The 21,352-nt window shown below is 35.9% G+C and overlaps 1 protein-coding gene across 1 annotated transcript in view; it reads right to left on the reverse strand.

Moving 5' to 3' along the window:
* PRKDC (protein kinase, DNA-activated, catalytic subunit) overlaps positions 1 to 21,352 on the reverse strand; it is an 88,480-nt gene that overhangs the window by 54,411 nt on the left and 12,717 nt on the right. The window contains exons 15-37 of the mRNA XM_067290444.1: positions 21,092 to 21,229; positions 20,636 to 20,785; positions 20,053 to 20,168; positions 19,187 to 19,346; positions 18,113 to 18,199; positions 17,605 to 17,724; positions 17,059 to 17,218; positions 16,503 to 16,606; positions 15,338 to 15,428; positions 13,764 to 13,927; positions 12,938 to 13,090; positions 11,700 to 11,807; positions 10,666 to 10,892; positions 10,094 to 10,188; positions 8,996 to 9,095; positions 7,818 to 7,951; positions 7,017 to 7,271; positions 5,943 to 6,169; positions 4,882 to 5,090; positions 4,614 to 4,746; positions 3,266 to 3,424; positions 2,734 to 2,937; positions 386 to 571 (exon numbers count right to left, since the gene is read on the reverse strand). Coding sequence (XP_067146545.1) covers positions 386 to 571; positions 2,734 to 2,937; positions 3,266 to 3,424; positions 4,614 to 4,746; positions 4,882 to 5,090; positions 5,943 to 6,169; positions 7,017 to 7,271; positions 7,818 to 7,951; positions 8,996 to 9,095; positions 10,094 to 10,188; positions 10,666 to 10,892; positions 11,700 to 11,807; positions 12,938 to 13,090; positions 13,764 to 13,927; positions 15,338 to 15,428; positions 16,503 to 16,606; positions 17,059 to 17,218; positions 17,605 to 17,724; positions 18,113 to 18,199; positions 19,187 to 19,346; positions 20,053 to 20,168; positions 20,636 to 20,785; positions 21,092 to 21,229 — 3,480 coding nt within the window. The remainder of the gene's footprint in view (positions 1 to 385; positions 572 to 2,733; positions 2,938 to 3,265; positions 3,425 to 4,613; positions 4,747 to 4,881; positions 5,091 to 5,942; positions 6,170 to 7,016; positions 7,272 to 7,817; positions 7,952 to 8,995; positions 9,096 to 10,093; positions 10,189 to 10,665; positions 10,893 to 11,699; positions 11,808 to 12,937; positions 13,091 to 13,763; positions 13,928 to 15,337; positions 15,429 to 16,502; positions 16,607 to 17,058; positions 17,219 to 17,604; positions 17,725 to 18,112; positions 18,200 to 19,186; positions 19,347 to 20,052; positions 20,169 to 20,635; positions 20,786 to 21,091; positions 21,230 to 21,352) is intronic.

Consider the following 21,352-nt stretch of genomic DNA (forward strand, 5'->3'; position numbering starts at 1 on the left):
GTTCATTTAGGTAAAACTCCTCTATTGCAAACTTCCTGGACGCCAACATAACAGCAGGTTGTCCAAGCTTACTCCCTGTACTTGTACCTGTTCTCCAGAAGAAGAAAAGGCAGCTAGAACATGAGTCAGTGGTTTAAAAAAAAAAAAAAAAAAAAAAGCAGCGGGGGGGGGGGGAGAGAAGAGTAAAAGCCAGTCATTTCTGTCTGTCAAAATATTTTTTGTACTTTTTTTGTACTTTGCAAATAAAACATACCAGACACTGATATTCTCCAACTTTTTTTTTTTTTAAACATAAAACCTCAAAATAAAATACCATTTTTTTTAAGACGGGGTATGCTCCTACAGAGGTAGGAGAGATACTTGGATTTTATGACACAACATATACCTGCAGAACTTTTGCCAGCAGGGTCAAGACAGCCATTTTGCTCTCGGGAGCAGAACCTTTGGCCCACCAACTGTCAAGTCTCTTCCAGTTTCTCAGTACAGCTCTGACCAGCTTCACTCCTTGCTGCTTGCGTATGGTGCGCTCCCTAAAACTCTGATCTAGCATGCCATTCAAAATGCTACCAACCTGAAATGAAAAACAATAAAGACATTCTTTCATTCTAAATTAAATCATTATAGTACCTCTTCACTGGTATGGGCAAACAGGAAAAAATCATCACAGATTCAGGAAAACTGAACACCTGACCAGAATTAAAAGAAAAAGGAAGAATATCTGTTTAACATAGCCTCCTTCTCTTTGACTTTAGATATCTGTCCTAAGAGTACTTAAAATTAGAAGCTTCTTTCTCTTCTTTGACTTTGTAGGAATGCTAAAGTTAGGACTTAAAATTAGAAGATCTTAACTCTATCCCACCACATCCTTAATTACAACCATATTTAGTGGAAAGTAAATGCCAAATTAAGCAACTTTGCAAACCCTACCCTGACGTGTTAGCAAATTTAAGTTTAGTTTATTGCGACACATAGCAATGCTAGATTTAAATCTCAGGATACAGGAAAAGTCACTCTGCTGGAATTTAAAAGTACACACTTGAAAAGGAGATTGCTCGCTTATTTACACCTGCTTAACTCAGTAAAATACAGCAACTCCTTCCCATACCTTTTGTGTGAACATGGAGAAATAAATGATAACCCAAAGTAACTTTAAAGATTAACATTTGAAAATTTTAGCACAGAATTGAGAAACAGAACTAACTGTACATACACTAGCTTATTTGGGTACATTCTGAAAAGAAAAGTAAAACATGGCATACAGGATATGAACTAAGTATGTTTCAAACTCTTTTCTTCTCAGATTCACAGTCTAATAAAGAAAAATGTGATTAAAACTAGTAATCACTAACTTCCTAAACTTAATTCTACACGCTCCTCTCTAACAGCTCGTAGTCGTAAAATGGATTAATGTTATCAACCTTGGGATTTCACCAGATTTTGGAGGGGTACAATCAAAAATACTTATTTTTTTTCTTCCCATACATCAGAATGAGCATATAAAACTAAAGAAAAAATATCTCATCAAATGTAATCCATGCTAGAGTTAAAAAAAAAAAAAAAAAGTCAAGCAAGGAAGAACATGGTTTTGGACAACAGACAACTGAAAAGTGTTTGCTTAACCTCTTTTTGGCTGTTTATCATAATTAACATACACATAAATGAAGTGGAGACTTTTAACACTATTACCACATGTAGCCAGTGTAAGTTTATAGCTTTTCATTTATCAGAGACACCTTTTAAAGTCAATCTGTTTCGACGTACTCTGCACCGGAAACACTAGCAAGTCATCATAAGAACCAGCCTTTTAAAAACACATATACATCTCTCTACATCAAACTGAACAGTCTCTGATATCATAAAAAGTTATATCCCTAGTGTTTTAAAACATTGTTTGGAAGCAAGACCTTTAAACATAACACTAGCTTTAAAAAAAAATTCCAATTACTTTTAAAAGGGTGATTTACTTCCCTGAGCATCTTTATAAGCATGAGGGAAAGTGAACTTTTGATCTTTCTTTTTGATCCTTCTGTTTTTCAGCAGCACTGACAGAAGGCTTCCCAACTATCACATGCCTCCTTCATGGACTTAAGGCTATGTCTACATAAGCAGTGTGGATCAACAGGAGAAAATCTGTAGAGCAAAACAAGTGGTGCTGAGTCTGAGTACCTGACCCCTACTCCGTATGCATTTCAGGTCATGGGGGTGTTTATATGTGTTTGTCTTTTTTTAATACTTTGGTCTAGTTCTACCTTGGTCCTGTGGACTGAATGCCCATTAGCGGTTGGAGTTCATTTTCCAGTTTAGTTTTATCCAAAACAAATCCTGTCCTCAGGCTCTCAGACCACTCTACAATGAAAATCAAAGCACAGTAAATGGGGACAATCAGACTTGTTTCAAAAGGATATTCTTGATCTGAAGTACTAAGCAAAAGAAAATCCTGAAATTCACAGATTTCAGGATGGGTATTAGGTAAGCACCTTCCGCTTAGTTTGAAGTGAGACTGTAGAGTGCCTAAGTTATACTAGGTTGTCAGAAAGTATGAAGCAGTGCCAGTGAGCCTTGACAAAAATCTCAAAACCATACCAATCCAACCCTATCCAAACAAAGTGCAACCAAATACACTTTTTCCCCACTAAACACTTTCAGTTACATTCACCTTTAACAACAACAAAAAAAAGAAGTGTTACTTCTAATATTTTCATTTGACTGTGTCCTTTTAAAGAAGTCTAATACCATTTGGGGATTGCTGACAGATGATTCCATAAGCTGGAGTATGATCACATCGAGGTTTTTTAGCAGTTGTTCATTAATGGTTTCTGAGAAGAGGCTGTAGAAATACTCTCCATGAGAGAAATTTATCAGGTTCTTCTCTGATGCTCCTGATAATGGCACAGATAACACCACTGTGTTCAAAAGCAGACTCACCAGCTCCTCACACTGTGAAAATTAAGGTGGGAAGACAGAATTATCCCAAGCACATTAAGTTTCACTAATTTCCTACAAAAGCAAAGGAGTTGTTTTATACAACCAGGAGTATAAAACCAGAAAGCACAAGAATAAAGAACAAACATTTCAGTATTCTGTTTGTGATCAACAGTTTCCCTTTGTCACTCAAGTAAGACAGAGAATGCTGACAGTTCCTCTGTAGGACTATGAATAAAACATCAGCCTCTTTTAACCAAAATATATGTTCTGTTTATTCTACATTGTTCTTGAAAATAGAAGGGTTAAGATTAAGTACTAAAACAGCAGACCGACATCCTACCTGGCCATCAACAGCAAAGGCTAGCTGCAGGAGTCCATCAGCTAATCGCTTATTGCTGATGTCCAGCGATGGAAGAGATATCCTTTCACCTCCAGGTGCGATGCCTTTATAAACAACTGAAAGAAGCTTAGAGCCAAGTGAGAAATGAGGCACTTCATCCTATACAAATAAACAAACAGGTGACAATGAATCAAGGACGAATATAAGTTGAAAAATAACAAAAAGGTCTTTCAATCCATCTGTCTAGCTAATGAACACTTAACTCCAGGCCATTTTCTGATAAAGCAGTGAAAGTATATCAAGACAAGATACGTTTCTAATTGAATAGCAAGATTTTTAACCAGACAATCCTGATGTGCACAAAGTTACACAGATTATTTGTGCTTCTGGGCACCATTTTTTAATGCTTTTGTTCAGAACAAACCAATGCTTATTTGAAAAATCTTCAGAAGATCCCGATCTTCCCCAGATTTTTTTCAGATGAACAACACTACTACAGAAACAAAATGAACAGCTTACTAAGAATAGGTGTGCTGCAAAAGGGAACTCATGCACTTCCTCAAACATCTGTCCTATAGACACATCTCAATCTTTGGTCTAGATGTAAAGGATGGATGTTACTGAAGGCAAGGGCAAACAGAAATTAAATCTTTTGTTACTTGCTAAATAAAGCCTTGTTCACCAGCTGACAAATTCTCTCAATCCTTCTGGCTGTTGCATAGCCTGTTTTCCTTCCACGGCCCAAAGTAGAATAGAGATTGATCATAATCAGAAACCTGGTCTATTGTGTAATAGCCTATACCCACGCCCCAACTGCAATTTGCTGCCAATCGAAGTCACTGATTTAAATTAAAAAAAACACCTGGAAGGAAGAACCCAGTTGCAACAGTACAGTGGGCAAGAGAAAGTTGCATACAATCTTTTTTTTTTTTAATGTATCCCTTTTCAAATTGCCTTCATCACTTTGAATGTCCTCTGTTTAAAAATTCGATTATCGTACAACTTTACAGGTTAACAAATTCTGATTTTTTGTGCTTTCAGTCTTGTGAAGCTTGCAGTACGGAAAAGTTTTTGGTAGATTCCAGTTGCCTCCAGGTCCTGGACACTGGAGAAAGACAAATGTAATTACAAAGGCAGTTCAAATCTCAGTATTTATGATACTCAGATTTGTTCAATAAACATAAAACATTTATTTCTGATCCCATTCAATACCAGCTCCTCACTGTTGATCTCATTTTACACAATTTCTTCATCTAACCTGTTCACTGTTTTCATATTGGCCTTTTACATGTGAAAAGCTCTTTACTGCATAAAAATATCTACTGTTATTTTCTGAATAAACAATTACCTGATCGTGAAGAACAGAATGAAGCAGGCCAGCTTTCTGGAGTTGCTTGCAGGCAGAAAGGATAGCACTATACTTGACTTGATCAAAACGTGCATCTGAATTAAACAGAGCAACAGAACAAAGGTCCTCAAGGCTAAAGACAAAAGAGAAGCAACATTACCTTGTGGGGAGCTTCCTCTGCAACCACACATCACATTATTTATTTTCTGTTTCTCATACTGAGTGGCATTTGTTCTGCTTTTGCGCTTATCACAAAGGTCCTACCTACCTTTGTGGTGTGAGTCTTTTTTTTATGCTTAGTTTCAAAGACTCCTTATAGGGAGATTTCATCAAAGCTTTCACGAGTCTCACTGAGATATCTGGGAGGTTTTTCATGACTTGCACATCAGCTGTGTTAAAGCCTACGTGCGATGGATCACACACAGTCATCACCAGAAGCTCTACAAAGCTTGCATTAAGCAATTCCTTCTCAAGTAGCTAGAAAGAATAAAACATTAAAGTAGAGAAAAGTTTCATTTTTTAATCCATTCAGATTTCCCTATTTTATTTTTCATTACTTATATCTAAAATAAAACAAAACATGGAACAGTAACTATTCTTATTAAGTGATATTCTCTTTCTCTATGAAATGTCAGAGTTTCAGTGAATCATGCTAATATGCAGAAATTAAGTATCTAATACATAGTGTATATACCATCACATCAAATTGCACATAAGATCTTTTATGTCCACAGAGGCCTGTTTTAGTCTTGATTATACATCCACAATTATCTCAAAAGCCAGATGTTCACCTTTGTGCACTCTATTAACAATTTACTTAAAACAAGAGACAGTTATAATCTGAAAACTAAACCTGGCAGAGTTAATTTCATAAGAGACTCACAAGTACTTAACTATATATAATACAGTTTATATTACATCCAAGTTAGGCAAATGGAGAGATCTGAATATTTATTCTGAATTCAAGAGGGAAATGCCACAATCTGCCTTTAAGCAACTATTACCTCCACATATTTAAGGTCATCAGATGTCCTGCAAAAATATTCATTACAAGAATGAATGACAGCCTGAGTCAGTACCCTTACTGGAATATATAGGAAATATTAATTTTTCTAAAAACTACATCAACCATTAAAACTCAGCTGTGTAATATAGTTCTTTTCCCTAACATCCAAAGACCATAACAGATCATCATGCTTAATCACCAATTTGAATTAAAGCACCTCTAAAGGCGATGTTCTCTAGTAAACTAACCTCACACTGAATGAACAAATCTTTAACTAGATATAAAACGTGCATCTTTTATCCACTACAGATTTCAGTGCCTACCTTCCAGAAATCCTGCTGGCAAGATTCCAAGATCATGGTGACAAACTCCATGATTCGGACTATAATTGTACATTTGCTGTAATTATACGCTTCTCTTTCTTGTGGACTGAACATGCTGCCTTTTGAGCTGCAATCAATGCACTGCTCTGCTGCCTGGATGTCATGCAAAGCAATAGTTTCAAGGAAGAACTGCACAGCTTTTAAGAATGAAGATCTTTCATTTATACCTAAGAAGAATTACACTAAGTTGAAATCAGACAGCAACTCCCAACTTTAAATACCTTATTTTGTGTTTGGAAGAAAACAGTCTCAATGTGATGTGCTGAGATAACCAAAATGCAGAAAACCACCATTTCTCGCAACAATATTTTCTGAAAGTCATATGCTAGTTCCAAATATTAACATTCTGGGCAGTGAATGATACCTTTCCAACAGAAGCGTGTATTACTGATGATAATTTAAGCATTTGTAATAAAAAGGATGAAATTTTTAAATCCACAGCTTTGAATAAAATCTTATGATAACTGCATCTAACAAAAATTTTACAGTATTGTTTTAAACAAAGACAGAGATGACACCACGACAGACAGGCAAAACTTCATATATGAAGTAACTATCCAACTGTACTGTCAATGATACAAAAAAGTATTTTGTTTAGAGTTGCATGAATAATTAAAAGAAATACTTTTTGATATAGATCCAATGGCCACATTGTGAAAATTTAAATTTGAGGTATTTAGACCTGATACAGTTGAAGCATTAGAAAGACAGCACATATGGGGCTTGAAGTGAGAAGGGGACTTCTTTCATTGCTTTCTGATAGCCCCCTCCAGACATTAATAAAAAGCAGGTAAGGGGCTTTGGTAATGATTAAAAAACAAATGAACAAACTATAGGTCTCCTCAGCAGAAGGAGATGTAGCTGTACAGCACAATTTCTGAACATGGGAGAGTTCGTAAAATTCATCAACTCTTCACTTAAGGAAAAAAGCTTCAAGTCCAAGTAGGGAACTAATCTTAGAGTGAGCTTGGGTAACAGACATGAACGACCCTAACGCAACAGTTAATTGCTTACCTAGTATTTCATGAGGTTTGATCATTCGCAACTCAAAGAATGTATTGTAGCAGTCCAGCGCTGCTAAGAACACATCCATCCACTGCATGACAGTGCGTAAGCTAAAGGGCTCCTGCATACCATGGAGAGTTGGCTGAGAAAGGATTCCAGACAGACTATTGGCATCCCTGCCACCTCCTTCGAATTTGTTAATGAGGAAAGAAAAGCCTTTTTCTTTCAGAACATCAGCCAGCCAAGAAGATGGAGACTTGTTTCCTGATAGACATAAAAACACATATCTAAGTTCTCAAGGAAAAAAAAACATTTCAAGCCAACAGGGAATTTAGAGGCAAAATGCTCAAACTTTGTGTTTTAATCTACAGAGTGGATCAATGTATTAAGATCTTGTTTCTGCCTTCTAGAAGAGAAGGTATCAGTATAGCCTTGGTCATACTGCTTAGGTTACCCAGAAGGAAGAGGCCAGTTTGTGAGACACTCCCACCCCACAAATACCACCCTTGTAGCTGGATGCAACAGCAGCTCTGGGCCTGTAAATTCTCCCTCCTGACTGGAAGGAAGTCTGAAATAAAAACCTCTTCCATACCCGCATAACCACCCAAAGTCCTGAGGTTCTTACAATATTTGATTTCAAATATGAACAACTATTCAGTTTTTATTTAATACCAGTAGGAGAATATACATCTACTTCAAAAATAATTTTCCTAATATGGACTAATTAATACTTTCCAAAGAAAATATATGGGGAAGAAACACACAGTATTTCAAAAGCAATGATACACAGTACACAGTGACTGACAATACCTGGTAATAATGGAACAAATTCATAGAAGAGCTCCATGGATTTATGCCGGCACTCTGTCTGAGGTCGCCCACACTGCACTAAGAGCCACATGACAATGTCCAGAAGACACACTGTCTTAGTAGCTGGAAATCCTCTGAACAAAAATATGAGAGATTAACAATCCTCCATGACATCTACCATCTGTCCCAGATAAAAAATCAAAATGATCCATGAGCATTCTGAATGTCTTTTTATCTATCTAACCAAAATAAGAGAAAGGGAAGAACAAAATGGGCGAAGTCATTTGTACTACAGGGACAAGTTCTTCTACAAGTGAAGTTACATTGCTTTCCTTTCTCCCCACTCTACCCTGGATATCCAGAGTACAGGTTTTGCAGCAACAATTTAAAAAGCAGCATCAGGTCTCTTTCCTTCTCTTTGTATCACTCAAAGAGAAAAAAATGGAGATTAAAAATTAATTAAGCCCTTCACAGTTTTTCCTCTTCCTAATTATCCAGTCTCTTAATTTACACTCTGTGACACACCAGTGAGCCAACACTCATACTCTACTTGCCATTTGCTTAGGATGACAGGATAATTCAGTTTGAAAGGGACCTCAGGATGTCTCTAGTCAAACCTGCTCAAAGCAGGGCCAGTTATGAAGTCAGAGCAGGTTACACAGGGCTTCACCTAGTGTGGTCTTGAATCTATTCTTGCTTTCACCTTCTTCACTACGCCTCTTTAATTCCTGATCATCTTGTTGCAGCTTGTCCTGCCTCTGCTAACAGGGCAATGAAATGAACTACAGCAATGAAAAAACACCCAGGAGAAGTTTCCTCCAAAGGCTTCATAACACCAGTGCTGACAAACATTGCTGTAAAGGAAACATGGTTTTCTTTTCCTCCTGCCTCTGCAAAATTAGAGCAAGCTCTCTGTTCTGAGCTCACTATACTGGAATCAAGAATGGCCATTATGGTCCTGTTTCTAGTATCATGTTCAGCATTTCTATCAGTGGTTCAACAGGCATATCAGGAGGAAAAGAAATTTTTCTCTGACATTTGGGGAACATAAATCTGCATTAACAGCAGTTACAGGATGAATTTCCCGTTCAAAATGCTAAGTCTTTAACAGAACCACATACATTGTTAACTAAAATGTAATATTTAAAAGACAAAAAAATGGCAAACAAATTGCTGACCGTGGTACTCGTCGTTCCCCTGCTCTGTTTAGAGAAGGTGCTTTATGCTTGATTATGCGCTTCAGATGATTAATAGTGTCACAACATTGTTGAGCGGTACCTGTTAAGAGAGAAATGACTATAAATAAATGCTATAAATAAACTTGAGAAATGACTATAAATAAACTTGGTTCAATGAATTGAGATGTTATCACTGTAGAAATGGTGCAAGAGACTGATGCATAAGATGAAGATAATGTCTAACACCTCCACTGTCTTTGCATCTGCAGTAAATTTTTCAAGGTCACAGAACAAAATCATAAAACAGCAGAAAGGTCACCATGATCTGAACCAACTCTGAGGCCTCTGCTATGAAATTATGTTCTACCCTCTCTGCACTCATGCTTAGAGAAATTGTAAACTTTTCCATAAGAATATTTCTTCTGGGGCCACTTCTATCATATTCCAAACTGTTTCTTGGAAAGAAATAAAGCTTTGTAACATCAAATTTTGGCTTTATTTTCTAACCATTATTAACTGATGAAAGTCAGAGTTGGGGGCGGGGGGGGGGGGGGAGAAAAGCAGGTTTACTGAAGAATCATTAGAACTATAGAAGAGGTCACAGATTCTTCATGCAACTCCATACTGGTGTAAAGAATGACAAGGTAACCATCAAAGGATATTAAAAATAATAGAAACCTTCTACAGACTATAGAGAAATGTCATTTTTTGAGCAATGTGTTTTAAAAAAGTAGACTTTGAGATTCTCACCAAGCTACATTTTTTACACTGTATAACTGCACAACTGGGACTCAAGTCAGAAGCATCACTAGTATTTTTAGTATTACTGTAAAACATTTATGAAATGGTTCTTTTTTCTGCACAGAGCAAAAATCTTGCACGATTACATTGCATGGACTTGTTTCAAGCAGCTACTGACTGGAAATCAAATGACCTCTCTATCAACAGTGTAAAATAATACTTCTTTTGCTCCAAAAGTAGACACACTTTACTTTTCCTACAGTTATAGATTCATAGTTTAGTTTACTTTTTCTTCTTTAATTCAAGATTCCAAAGACAGCTTTCTTCTTCATTCCATAATTATTAGCTATAGCTCACCTAATGATTTCTCATCTGTATGGGTTAAGGCCAGACTTTCCAGAAATACAACCAATGCTTCAAATACAAACTGCTCCACCAGAGAATTTTCCTCCCTTTAAAATTAGGAATAAATATGATGAGAAACATGAGTAGAAGAAATACTAAATGTGAAATTCTAATAAAAATACAGAAATTAAAACACTGTAGTATTATTTGATAAACAACAACCACACAAAATATTTGCAAAAAAATACATCTAGACCATTATAAAAAAATCTAAGATATGAGTGAAGACTTACTGCCTTTAAAAGATATAAATAATGTCCCATAAACTTGTTATAGAAATTTAAACTTCTATGCTCTCCACTTGCAGAAAGCCCCCAAATTATAACTATTATATATTGTTAAATATTAATTATTATAATTATAATTAAATTCAGTGAATATTTTGAATAACTAAATTTTACAGTTATTATATACATGAACAGAATGAGTGTCAGTAGATGAGTATCTGAGTTCTTTACTCAATTCTTTTACCTCCTTGAACCTTTAATGAAGGTTAGTTACAGTTCCAAGCTCTGTTTGCCCACCTAAATTCTCTGTAGATGCTGTTAAAAGCAAGCGCTGCTCCTAGCCTCTTGAAAGCACTGGGATGAAGAGCAAGACTATACAATCGTTTAAAAAGAGACTTGGTGTTCACTGGGCTTTTCTCCTGCTGTTTCTGCGTTGTCTGCTTAATAGACCATTTCAAAAATTCTCGAACACACTGACCACAGAAATCTCTCAGAGTGCTGTCAACGGGATCTGTTATGCCACCCTGAAATTACACAAGATTATTCATTACAAGAATGAAACAGGCCATTGCCTCAGTGCAGTACTAGAGCAGCTTATTAATACAGTTTTGTTAAATATGTTAAAAATAACTTACTCTCAGTTCCCTGGAAATAATAGGGCTTCAAAATTAGTACTGTTCCAGGGAAAGGCAGCATTTTCAGCTATCAGAGCACTGGATTGGGATCTTAAAGATCTGGGCTTCTAGTCCCATCTCAGCTATGGAACAGTATAGGAGCCTTGGCCAAGTCACTTCATTTTTTGGTGAGCTCGTTTCCTCTGCTTTAGAACATGACGTTCAACATGACATGACAATATTAACTTCCTTTATACAAAGTATTATGAAACCTCCTGGCCTATCTTGCCTCCAGCTACTTCAGGACAGTGCAAAAAGCCAGTTTTAAGTTTAAAACATTTGCCCAGTGAAAGCAAAGAAGCTTAAAGGAAAATGAAATATATCAACAGCAACTTTTATTCAGAGTGGGGAAAAAGGTATTTCAGTACTTTCTTGTATACACCGATAATAAAAACGGTGTTTCATTAATATTAAAAAGACTCTAAAGACACTTTCTTTGACATTCTCAAAATGCAGCTATAGAGAAAACCATCATCAGAATTTAGGTTAAGAAACAGTAAAAGGTCATAAAATTGGTAAACTGGTTTCCTTCTTCAGACAAGTAAGGAGACATTACATTTGCTTATGTGCTCCTGGTTCTTTCAAGAGTAAAATGATACTACTTAAAAACAATGCCACATAGACTGGAAAAAAAGAAAAGAAAGACTTATGCCTTACCAAGATAGCTTCCAGGAATGCCACTGTATCTTGACTCTCAAACTTTTTGTTGTTGGTAAACCAGTGAATGAGTTGCATAACTAAAGGCTCATACAACTGTCTTGTTACCTGAAAAGATTAAAAACAAACCACATTTCTAGAATTAATTTATTTCTATGCTATTTTGCTATTCAAATGGCAAATTAAAACAGTATTTCTTTAAAAAAGCATCTGTAAAATGAATAATCAACTTCATATTACGTTCTCTCACCATGGATTAAAAAAATACATCTGGTTAGCTGCTTTTTATTCAGCTAGTCTCCAAAGTTCTCCAAGTTTAATTTCAGAAAGATATTCTGAGACAGACAAAGAACATTGCATGCCATTGACTGATACTATAATACACAAACAAGCAAACAGGGAAGTTTGCTTTTAAGCTGTATTTTGATCTTAAATCTCTCTTAACCTTTACCTTGCACATTATTCTAATTTGCTAGATTTCAACAATTCTACCTGTAAGTTAACTTGATCAAATATTGTTGTACTGGAATTTGAAGGAGAGAACCATTAAATATACACATATACATACATGCATATATACACAGTCTGGATGCCTGTGCACATTTATATGGCCCCGTCCAGACATAATTTAACTCAGGTTTATATTCAGCCATATGCCAGAAAAAAAGGTTTCATTGAAACTAGTAAGTTTCCTGTAGATTTTAGCAGAACACAAAGTTCCTTAGGTCTGAAAATAGAATCTCAATGCCAGGGACCAAACAGTAGTCTGAAAAGGCACAACACCTTTAATTTCAGTGGAGCCGACCCTATCTGCCACAAAGATTTCAATTCTGTTTTGCTGTCAAGGAGGAGAAATACCAAGTTTGGATGTTTGAATTTCATTCTCATGCATCAATTCTCTCCCAAAATGCTTTTTCTGCAGGTTGCATTTTTGCTCCCATTCAGTAATGAAATAATCACTTTCTCCCCAATACTGTGAATACTGTATACTCCTGTGAGTTACTCTGGACTGCACTCCATTATTGGAGTCCTTGAAAAGGCCTCTATTCCCCTCTTCAGAAATCCTGAAAAACTATCTCTAAAACAGGGAAATAGTTTTAACTTATAAAATGCATTACAATTGAAAACAAACAAATAAATAAATAAATAAGCAACATATGTCAGGATAATTTCTAAAGTACAATTATAATTGAAATCCCACACTGAGAGCTACAATGCTTAAAAGTGAACCTGTTTACCTGGTCTACATCACAAGCAAGACGAAGCAGTACTGGAAATATCCGTTTGTATAGCTGATACATGGGTGGGGGACCCTGACATCCTTCTGGCATTTGAGACGCTTTCCCCAACATGTACGCAACTATGCTATGCAGCAGCTCACATGCTGCAACCTGAAATTAAAAAATCCATTTTGATTATGCATCCATTGGTTCCACAGAGAACAGAAAATTGGGGGCAGGAGAGAAGGGAGTCCAAAGAAAAAGTGTACTTAAGAAATCACTCCAATCTACACTACATCATTACCCTAGGGACAGATAATGTCCATGTAAATAATTCACACACCTTCTACCTGGCCTTCCTCCTAACGTTACAGTCTCTATCATCGTGCAATTACTTTTCAACTGGAAAAAATACATCACTGAATAAGTCACCCATTACCGCATGTTCAAGAATATCTTTGTTCTGGACTGCCTTTGGACATCAACATCTCAATCCACCAAAGTAGGAAAATATTTGCTTAAGTGCTTTGCTGGACTGAGGCCACAAGCTCATAGGCTAGGCATGGGAAGGAGGCCAAATAACACTGTAGATTAATGAGTTAAAATTTTTCATTTTTACGTTAAGCCTAACTATCAAAGAACAAGGCTGTCTGATAGAGCTTATAGCAACAATTTCTTCTTGTTTTTTAAACACTCAGAATTCTATCATTATGAGAGAGCACTGAAGAAGCACAATGCTACCTACGATTTAATTAAAACAGCTCTTTCTTAACAAGGAAGATATTATTTTATGTAGTATTTATTAGGTAGCATAAACGAACATGCAGAAAGACCACATCAATACTTTTGTTTGTCTGTCACTAGCAGAAAGAGCCAATTCAGTCACACGAGGCAAGAATAAATCCAAGTAGATGACTGGCTTCATATCTGCAAATGGTACAGCAAAGCTCAGACGCTTCTCAGTGTCCCAGGATACACATTTCTTCATCATCTCTTCTGCAGGGGTAGCTAACGCATTTGAAAAAGATCAAAAGCAAAAATAAGTTTTACATAGCACTCCCAAAACAAATACTTCCACAGCTCAGTCAAAAAATCTGTATCCCTCCAGCTTCAGTTGAATTGTCACAAAACATTAATGCTCTCTATAAATTACTGGATATTACAAGTACCAGAAGTATGTTACAGGGCCAGTTTTATTTGCATAGACAAACAGATGTTTAGCCATCACATGGAAAAAATAATTGCAGCCAACTCTTCAGGAGATAGTCGCAGTAGCCCCCAATTTCAATAGAAACAAGTTTGGAGACAATTACAAAGTCAAAAGACACTGAACTGCACTTGATTTAAAATACTTTTTTACAATGTCCAATATATTAGTTTTGTCTTCTACTGCTATGAACAATGCTTGAAGGTCAGATCAGACAAGCAGATCCAACATAGACTCCTGCAATTGCACAGAGAACCACTACTTCAAGGCCTACACCTGAAGGCAACTGCCATACTTACTCCCTTCCCTCCTTACATTCCCATATTTGTTAACAAAGTCTGACTACTCTTCTTATTTAATTTCCAAGGAATAATCTGTTACTTTCCCTGAGTATTTCTGAACAAGCAGCAGAGAAGTATTAGGCAGAGAGAGAACTGATTGTAAAAGCAGAAAAACCTAATGTAAGCAGTAAAAGAAGGAACAAAGCTTTTATATAATTAGATTAATTTTTAGACTGACTAAATTTTGAGTTGTATTCATCCCTTTAAAGCTCATGGTCAGGTACTCACAATATGCTTTTCCATTCTTACTTTAATTACATTTGATGATTTTTAATAATTAAACTATAATGTTTATTCACAGACTAAACAGAGGAATAGAGGAGAACAGAAAATAAGTTTTTCTGAGGAGGTACACAAATGGAGCACTAATACCTAGACCTACTAAAGGCATGACACATCCTTAAACTCACAAGTCAAGAAAAGCAGGCTCACTGAGATTTACATAACAATTCACAGCCTGCAGTTCTGCAAAACTGGATTACAGGAGAATTGTAGTAAAGAGGTGTGAACAAGTGCCCAGGAGATGCAAACTATGACAAAGTCTTAAAATGGCTTTGCAGCCAGAGGATGAAGGTGAGGGGAGGAAATAAATCAAACCATATCCTCAGAGGCATATGATTTTTTGCATTTAACCAAACACGTGTTGAAGATTTCTATGCCCTTTTCCCATTGCATAGCAAGTTAGTTAATAGTCTGCTCTCCCGAACTGCAGAACAAAATAAAAGCAAAGCAGCTCTGTTTAGAAAAGAGCAAGAAAAACTAGCTTTCCTTGGTAAGTTCATGGATTTTCACAAAGTGATGTTGAGACTTCACTGAAATCAACTCAAGAGAGAAAGAGCAGATTCATGTAAATATTTTTAGGACAGTCACCTGTAATTAAATTGTGGTTGATCTGCCCTCCCAAAGATCCAAGAAGCCGTGCCACTCTAGTCCTTACTGCTTCCAAGGAGGGATCACCAATCTGAATAATTCAAGAGATTAATAACAACAGTGAAGGAAGAGTTGCCTCTGCATATAAATAACTTGGTTTACACAGTGAATGCAGGATTTATGGTCCTTAATAACATATGGATGAAAAAGGATGAGTGAAGAACCTGTGGGGAGGGGAACAGCATCAAACAATAGAACAGTTTTGGTTCAATAAACAGAAGCTGGGAACACTGACAAGCATTTAACATATGTATACATATTTTCCACAATGAGTTCCTCTGCCTTTTGGATCATCCTATTTTGTGATCTTTCAGTTACCGTTTCTCAAGTAAAGGTTAAAGTTTTATCATCAAATACCACACACTCACAGAATGATGTAATAATCTATAAAATGATATGAAATCTGAAGTAAAAATCACTTTTTATTTGTTTTAATCCAAGAATTTAAAGTTTAGATCCTGTAGCTACATGTAAGTAGCCAACTGATATTCAAAAGCTTCTAGGAGCCTTTGCAGGATGGAAAATTAACTCATTTTGTTTAAAGACCACTAGGCTGGAAAGAGACACATAATACAGATAGGATTAACTATTAGTTACATGCCTAAAAAAAATTTATTCCGAATTAGCTTGCACACTGGAATATACAAAGAAAAATTATTCTTAGCCTGAGCAGATTGAGAAGCCACTGGCAAAAATGACCAGCAATGCTTGACTTCTAAGACTATGAACCTATCCAAAAGATTAAAACACCTTACATTTCCAGAACATGCTATATGCAAACAGCACACTGCAAAGCTAGGATCTGATTTTAAGTGTAGGGAGTTAAATTTTTGTTTTTACAATACATCAGTGTGGCACTGATGCCAACTTAAAAGATTTCTTCAGTCCTCTTTTCCCTTCTCCTGCTTCATTCCCATTATCACCCTAGAATATGACACCCTTCCAGCTGTGCTGATGTAACAGCTTTTTGAGCCACACTGTAGAACTGGATCACTGTACTGATCTATAGTCGAAATAACTCTCAGAAAAACATATATATGAAAAAGAGAAAGGGAGGCAGAGGGAGGTGATAAATTCACATTTAACTCTGAATCAGTGCTCTTACCAACGAAGTCTTTGCTTTTCTTAAATGCTGTATTACAACTTTATTAAATCCCTTCTGGGCTGCTCGAGAAAGTTTCCTTACTTCCCAGTTATTCTGGGGTTCAACTGATAAAAAAGAAAACAGCACATAAATATTAATTTATTGTACTTGCACCTCATGCACCTACTCTAAGTTCCTTAAAAAAAAAGAAAACAAAAAACTATTTTTGCCCTTCTACTTTTATTTTAAGATGCAACAATTACTCTTCTCTCATTTTAAGTCCTTATTAAGGAAAATAAATCTCTATTAATGAAAAATAAAATGGATTTAAGGATACAAAGGACAAATCACTGAGAAGTGACATATAAAATAACTGTAATTCATGACTGTTCGGCAGTAGTAAATTTGTTGTAGTTTAAGAAAAAGGTAAAATTTTGGATGTAAAGAAATTGTAGAGTTCCAACCACAAGGAATATACAATACAGACAAAAGTATGTCACATTCATGTCCCTAGGCACAGCTATGGAAACTTTCTTTCTCTGTCCCTCAAGACTAAAAATTCATTTTCCGTACATACCTGTAGATGCAGAGATTTTCAAATAACCATCAAGAAGAGGTAGAACATCTTTGTAGTAAGGTTGCATTATATGTTTGGGAATGTGAGCTGACCAGTCTTCCAAAGCATCCAATCCCAGGTCAGCCATTGGGGTACAGCTAAGGCCCAGCTTAAATGCATTCTACATGTCAAATGTAAAACTATCAGTTTTCCTTTTTTAATGACTACTATGATTTAAAAGGAAAAAAACATATTTGCAAGCATTTGGCATACATCTTCCTTCTTCATCATTTTTGTCTACTTAACATCTCATTCACAAAATCTGCACAGGAGATACTTATTACATTGCACCCATTGGCACTAACACAGTCAGTCAAGTTCAGCTGCAAACTCTGACGATTTACTAGCTTATCTAAAAAGTCAACTCATTTGTACTCGACTTCACTGAAGACAATGCAAAGCTTAATGCTTATCTTACTTGCTTGACAGGATACTAACTTTCTTCCAGAATTTTTGAACATGTTTTAAGAAAGAAAAAAGCATTAGCTGTACATCATTTTGACCCACCTGCAGTGCAGGAATATATGCTTTGATATCAAGCATGATGATGTCAGGTGGTAAAGAGAGCAAAAAATTCAGACAGGATGCCAACAACTCATCTTTATACTGTTTCATTTTTGCTGTAACCTAAAATTCAGATATATAGGTCAAGAACAATCATAAACCTTACAAGTCCTTGATATTAGCTATTTTACTTGCATATCAATATGCATGTAAAATACACAATTCAAAAACAATAATGGAATCTCATTCACCTAGAGACAGTTATCAGGAAGTATATAATGCACAAGTTATTGCTCAATTTTACATCCATAAGTGACCAATATGCTTCTATTGACATTAAGTAAAAAACAAACAAAAATAGTCCTCAAAATCCTACTATGTTGTATAATTCAAACAGTTAGAATACTGCTATCATATGCATAAGGATTCTAAGAAGATATAATTATGTAATTTTGATTAAGTCATTTATGCTTATATTCAAACTAAGAAACTTAGCCATAAAATTACTTACCTCTTTTCCAAACTTAACAAATAGGGCAAAGCAAGAACTTTTTTCTGGGTCTTCAGGACATTTCCTGAGACTCTTTGGACTGACACCCTACCAAGCAGAAACCGCAAGTCAGTACTACTAGAAAAACTATCCTGAATAATACACAGTATACAAATATGAAGCACAAATTTAACTCAGAATATATACATTATTGTCCCAATATAAAATCTGCATGAACTGAAAGCTTAAAATGTACATTTGTTCTCTCAAAGATTAGTTACTAGCACTAGTATCATATATATTGAGAGTCAACTTTTTGGCATACAGACATTTAATACTACACAAAGTAACCGAGATACATGGGAATGAAAAAGTACTTTAAAATGGTTAAATTTCCTCCTTGCCCCTTAATCCAACAAGCCACAAAAAAAAAATACAAATCCCTAATATAGGATGGACACATGGCCAGAATGTAGATGGAATGAGAAAACAGCAATTCACAAACAGTATCATCTCCTAAGGAAAATCTATGTAAGCATCCATGCCAATGAGTTCCCAAATCTGGTTCACTTAGTACCACCATCAGCAGTGGCAAGAGCAGTTCCCAGCTCTGCGCTGGGCTACACACTGCGTGATGAAGCATTTTCACTTTACAATAGCTTCCATACCACAAATGGTTCATCTATCAGTTGAGCACCATATTTCCTGGGGAAATCAATGAGTGGGATAGTACAAGTATACCTAAAAAGTTGAGTAACTAAACCACACAGATGTCTTTGTTGTGCTGGCTAAGCTGTTTCTGATATGCAAGCTAGATCTTTTGTACAATCTGCACTGCAAACACATCTCCAGCACAGGATCTGGGAAAGAGCATCACACATGGATGGTATCTCTTCAGAAACTGAGCTTCCACTCTAATTTTGATGTTCCATGTGTTTTTAACTACAGAGGCATAGAATGCCATTAACATTTGAAACAAACTAGGTAGCAGTTTCAGTAACTATTTTCTGTTGTGCATACGTGTGCAAAAGGCTTATATAAAAGATGTGCACCATCTTTAGCACATTAACCCTTCACTGAGAAAAGAGATCTCACCTCGAAGTATTTTATTTTCTTTGCAATCTTCATTGCAACAGAAAGCAGCTTGTAGAATCCACTAATAAGAGGTAGTCTCGTTGAATGTACAATAAGCTCATAACCAAAGGAATACACCCAAGGGTTAAAGTATTCAACATGCTTCTCTGGAAGTATCTCTCTATAGAACACATGTACAGAAAACATTCAGCAAAAAAAAAAAAAAAAGAAACTAAAACATTTGTATCATTTTTTTGAAATTTCAAGTCAGTACACAAAGGACAAGCACTGCTATAACAGAGTATTTCCAAAGACAGGGAGAGGATAATTATATAACTTCTGAGATAAGTGTAGGAAGATTTTTATATTGCTTTACAGTGCAAAGCCATTTCTTCCTTATTACACCTTGTTACTAACTTTATGCAAACACACATAATCACATACCACACTGCATTACTTCCACAGACTGCAACATTGCTATGGACAGTCACCTGGACATTCACAAATAATGCTGTACCTTTCACTTAACGCCCAAATACTACTTTATGAAGACTGTATTTCTGGTCTCTGAAGTACTTAGAAAATATGGCCAGTATAATATTAGAAGTTGTGGCGGCTACTAAAAGATGGTTACAATCAAATAATACACATGAATGACTTGTCTCCTGTACTCTCTTTAAAAAAAAAATTTAGCTGATGAGCTAATATGTTCTTATCCATGATCCAGATGTCTGAAAAACACTTACTGTCTTCCAGCTAATTGACCATGTGCATTTAAAATACCACGCACGTGGTCATACGTCAGAAACAGGCATCTTAAATAAAATACTTTAAATTTCTTCCAACCACTTCATAACTTCTAAACTATCTAAATAATGTATTAGTACCTGCAGAATTCCACTAGATTAATAAAGGCAATAAAGTCTGTAGGCTTTGTTGGCTGAAGGTTTGAAGCAGGGTCAGAAGTAGGCACAACCAAAGCACCGTCAGTTTCATTTTCATCCTGCAAATAAATATTGAAGCCAGAACACTGGATCTGTGACAACACAGGAAGCATTTATACCTTTATCCAAACAAAAAATATGATTAGCAACTGCCTCTTCTTCTTTTTATGGCTGCTGCTAGCTAGTCTGATACAGACAGATAACTGTAATAATTCACACACTTACAGGTCCAAGAAACAATAAGGGACGCTTGCTTACAAGAAAAAAAGTGACCATCAAAACTAAAACCACTCTAGATGACAGAGAAGGGAGTCTAAAATAACAGATTCCATAAATTTCTTCTGTGTTTCCACCTCCTAACTGCAATGCAACATCCAGAAATATGAAGTAAAACATTATCACTGATCAGATTTTTAATTCGAGGACACTATGAGGAGCTATACAATCATAACAAAATCAAAGCAAGGAATGGGACTTTGGTTCCTCTACTGAAGCAAAACATAATGGACAAGTCATCAGGTCTCACCTGTTCATTAATATTCAGTTTCTGAACAGTCAGGTCCAACTTTTCAATAATCTTCAAAACAGATTTTATAAGTTCATCATATAACAAACGACTGAGGGACTTCAGTGCTGAATTTGCAGCAAGAAAGTTTTCATCTTCCAAAAGAGATTCCTTTGCAGGAGGGAAAAAGTTCATGTTTCAAAACAGTGAAGAATTAGAATTGGTTCTTGAATTCACAAACTAAGTTTTGAATGATTTGGAGAATCAGGCTTTAGAGGTTTCTCAGCTATGGAAGCCTAAATTCATCTTTGTTTGTTTAATTCAATTGCCATAATATCCAACTAAAACCATTAGACAGTTCTACAGCATGACAGGCTGCCCATTTGGAAAAAATCTAGGATTAGAAAAACAGTGATAAGACTCAGTCAGGATCACAGTGCCTTTCGTCTTCTATTTCCATGTTAATTATGCTTTTACCTTCATTGTGTCACAGGTCAGTAGACTTCTAAAGAGATACAGATAGTCCTTATATGTTGGTGCTTTCCATTTCCCTGTTTCAACCTCTCCAGCTGCTAGGGACTCTTCTGATCCAGAAGTTTTTTTTCCAAAATATTCCTAAAAGGACACAATATTTTTCAGAAATGCTGTATACGTAACTAGCTGTTTCAAGCCAAAACATGTTGTAAAATTACTGGTAGAAACCTGAAATGCTCAGCTTTCTAATTTCAAGCTGAAAAG

Source organism: Apteryx mantelli, chromosome 2 (genome assembly GCF_036417845.1).
Source record: "Apteryx mantelli isolate bAptMan1 chromosome 2, bAptMan1.hap1, whole genome shotgun sequence".
NCBI lineage: Eukaryota > Metazoa > Chordata > Aves > Apterygiformes > Apterygidae > Apteryx > Apteryx mantelli.